General features: G+C 38.4%; 1 protein-coding gene across 1 annotated transcript in view; it reads left to right on the top strand.

Moving 5' to 3' along the window:
* Positions 1–2111: 2111 nt before the first annotated feature.
* The window catches only part of LOC101858280, a 110900-nt gene continuing 109616 nt past the window's right edge, over positions 2112–3395 (top strand). Inside the window, exon 1 of the mRNA XM_013083729.2 lies at positions 2112–2483. Coding sequence (XP_012939183.2) covers positions 2471–2483 — 13 coding nt within the window. The 5' untranslated portion in view covers positions 2112–2470. The remainder of the gene's footprint in view (positions 2484–3395) is intronic.

Here is a 3395-nt window from a genome sequence, read left to right as displayed (position 1 = left end):
TGTGTGTGTGTGTGTGTGTGTGTGTGTTTCTGTGTGTTTGTGTTGTGTTGATTGCGCGAGCGCGTGTGTCTGTGTGTTTTTCTCTCTCTCTCCCTCTCCGTCTCTCCCCCTCCCTCCCCTCTCTCTCTCTCTCTCTCTCTCTCTCTCTCTCTCTCATCTCTCGTTCTTTTTTTCGTTTGCCAGCCCTTTTACATATAATGGGTACCAATATTTTAATCATTTAATAGGATTTAAGAACCGTCTTATAGCCTTTTTTTCTTGCTGTTTGGTAAAAGTATGTCTGCTCATAATGTTGATCTGTATAATATTAGAGGACTAGACGTCAGCCAATGATTATTTAATTATGTGCGACATGATTACTACAATTTACATCCTTTAAAAGTCCGACAAATCGACCCTGACCGTCAGTGTGAGCCAGGCCTGTGTGAATATGTGAGGCAGCGTGGTGAGTTCAGGCGCTCGTCAAATTAATGAAAGTCAAGAAACTGGCATTTTCCTGCAGGTGTGGTTTTTTAAATCTAATTTTTGTTTTTTGGCTCAACACCTTTCATGTCATATTTCTGTGTGGAGTTTACAGAAAAACATTGATTAAAGGCATAAAAGATGTACATTTTCAGTTTCCTCAGACTAAGGAAACAACTCAGCTTTGGCGACCATTTTCTCGCTATTTTTACCTACGAAACTAGGCAACCCCCACCTCTTTCCATCGCCAATATCTCGACATGTATTCAAGATAACTGGATATTTTTTTCATCAAACGCAAGGCAAATGAACAGCCTTTAAAATGATACCAATAACTCCATATAGCCCAAAATTGTCAAGTGTCTGATTCCACCGTGTCGTGACACATATCCCAACATAAAGGCAAAGTTACTCGACACTATGTTTTCCCAAGTACCTTTCAAACGTGGGAACAGACCCACAGGACTGGATTCTGTGGTGTAGCTTTTTGGCGATATGTCGTCGAGTGCAGGAGACCTGAGTTCAATTCCTGTGTTGAAAGAATTTTTATCAAGTGTCTTGGTCTTTCTGCTGGGACGTTGTATTCCTATCAGCCTGAGTTGGTCCTGTCAAGTACAGTCAAGACCAGTCTCCTAAACGACCTAATTTTGTTTTATTGATGGAATCGTTAAAATCACCAACATTGAAAAATAAAACCTGAAACTCACAGGCTTTGTGATCAAGGCAACCCCCCCCAAAAAAAACAAAACAAAACAAAAACAAAACAACAACAACAACAACAACAACAACAACAACAACAACAACAACAACAACAACAACAACAACAACAACAACAACAACAACAAACAGCAACAACAACAACCTACACACACCCCCCCTGGAAAAAACCCAAAACCCAAAACATACAAACAAGCAAACAAAATTAAAAATTAACAATCACGTCGTATACATTACCTGGAAATTCGACTGTGTTGCTTGTTTGGAAACGCAGGATAGTTTATCTCTTGCCTTATATCAGTTTCTGATTGAATCGTTGACAAACAATCTCTATAGTTTGCTTTTCTTGTTTCTTTTTAGTTTCTTAAGATGATATATTACTGTCCCAATGAACGTCTTTTCAATGTCTGGTCGTAAATATAATTGAACAAAAATGTGAATGCGTTATTATCCCCCTAAAGCTCACTAATTGTTGGGTTTTTTTCCCCCCAATGAATGTGAGATATAAATTGATTCAAATTATAAGGTATGAAAAAAAACCCCGAGCAACAACAAAGGCAAAACAACTTTTCCTACAAATTAATGCGCATGTCATGCTTGTTTATTACAACAACAAAGATCATATTTATTTATATGTTCTCAAGACAATTGCTCTTTTAATTTTAAGTCGTAGATAAACCAGAAATTTAGAAGGAAATGAAGGAGAGGGAGGTTTGACCCTACGTCATTTAGATAACTTTAATAAGGCTACGTCTTAATCCTTTCGAAAAAGAACATCACTCTGTTGATACTTTCTCTGAAGCAGAATAACTACGCTCACAGAAAGTGACATGACTTTTAAAAAAAGAAATAGATTCTTGTCCTATGCCTTTCTTTAAAGGGGGTTTGCAATTATGTAAATCTAATTTCCTTTTTCTTTTTTTCCTCAGACAACTCGCTCATCAAATCTGAGAGGCAAATGCATTGTAGGATCCCAGGTCATCTAATGATGTTAAGGATCTCCCAGGAAACGACCCCACTATCGAAAAATACCTGCACAGGCATGTTCCATTCCCAGTGTTGTTTTACGATGAGAAGAGAGTATTCCCTCTGAGACACCGAGAACCATGGCGTGTTGACTTCAGCGAGTAGAATGGGAGGGAGTAACTAGATTTGAAGAACGAATTCACGCCTCCTACGGAGCTTCCACATCATAGGTCGACATCCCTATTCACCAAAACTTCACCCGTGCCTGAAGTGAGCAAGTCGTGATTATAAACTGTTGAGTCAACTCCACGATCAAGCTTGCAAAATGGAGTCCGAAGGTAAGATCCGCACGTATTCTTACTCCTCTCTTTGGATTGATGTTTCGAGATAGTATCTTCTTGTTTCTAATTTATGAAAACAAAATCATTTATGCAGAAATGTTTCAAATGCAGTTTACGTGTCCATTTAATGTTTATGTTTTCTTGTTGCAATCTAATCAAGATTTCGTTTGAGTGGTTACAAATTGCATACTTTAGGGTTTTTTTCACTCCGATCTTTTTGTTTCCACTCGTGGTTTCTTCGTTTTGTTTCCGCTCGTAGTTTATTCACCCCCCAGCTGCTTACCTTTGTGCCCGAATTTGTCTCGCTTTTTCTGGAAAATTCTTTCTCTGGGGCAGATATACTGACAAGAACACCAGTGTTACCAAATAAACTAACCTCTTTTCCGTCTAGTAAGACTTCAATTCCACAATTAAAAAAGAAAGATATGATATTCAAAACATAGCTTTTTCACATCTATTTTTCTAAAAAGAAAAAGGACATGTTTATTGAGTCTAGACAGATCTCTACCTTGAAAAAGATACCATTATTTTGTGTAAATTGTCGTAACAGTAGCATGTCTAAGAAGTCAGATTTGTACGACGGTCTACTAGATTAAATGGCGAAACTTGTACTGATAGAAAACTAAACGAAATGATCAGCCCAAACACTGTGATCTTCAACTAGAATATTTCTTTTGGATACAGCGGTTAACCGGATTAGCGTGGAATCACACTCAAAGTCTTACAGTTCCTTGTCTGATGCTAAGATTAAAACCCTAGAGAATGGTGAAAATATATTAGCTTCCTTGTCACTGGCTGTCTTTCTGCGTGTCAGACCTAATACGGGGTGCCCACTTCGGCTGGATCGGACCGATCGCCCGACTCGATCGCCTGAAACTGAAAACAAAGACGTTTCTTTTTGAGGCGATC

This window comes from Aplysia californica, unplaced genomic scaffold (assembly GCF_000002075.1).
Source record: "Aplysia californica isolate F4 #8 unplaced genomic scaffold, AplCal3.0 scaffold00251, whole genome shotgun sequence".
NCBI classification, from domain to species: Eukaryota; Metazoa; Mollusca; class Gastropoda; order Aplysiida; family Aplysiidae; genus Aplysia; species Aplysia californica.
The sequence above is the reverse complement of the archived record's forward strand: the minus strand, read 5'-3'. Positions and strand labels throughout refer to the sequence as shown.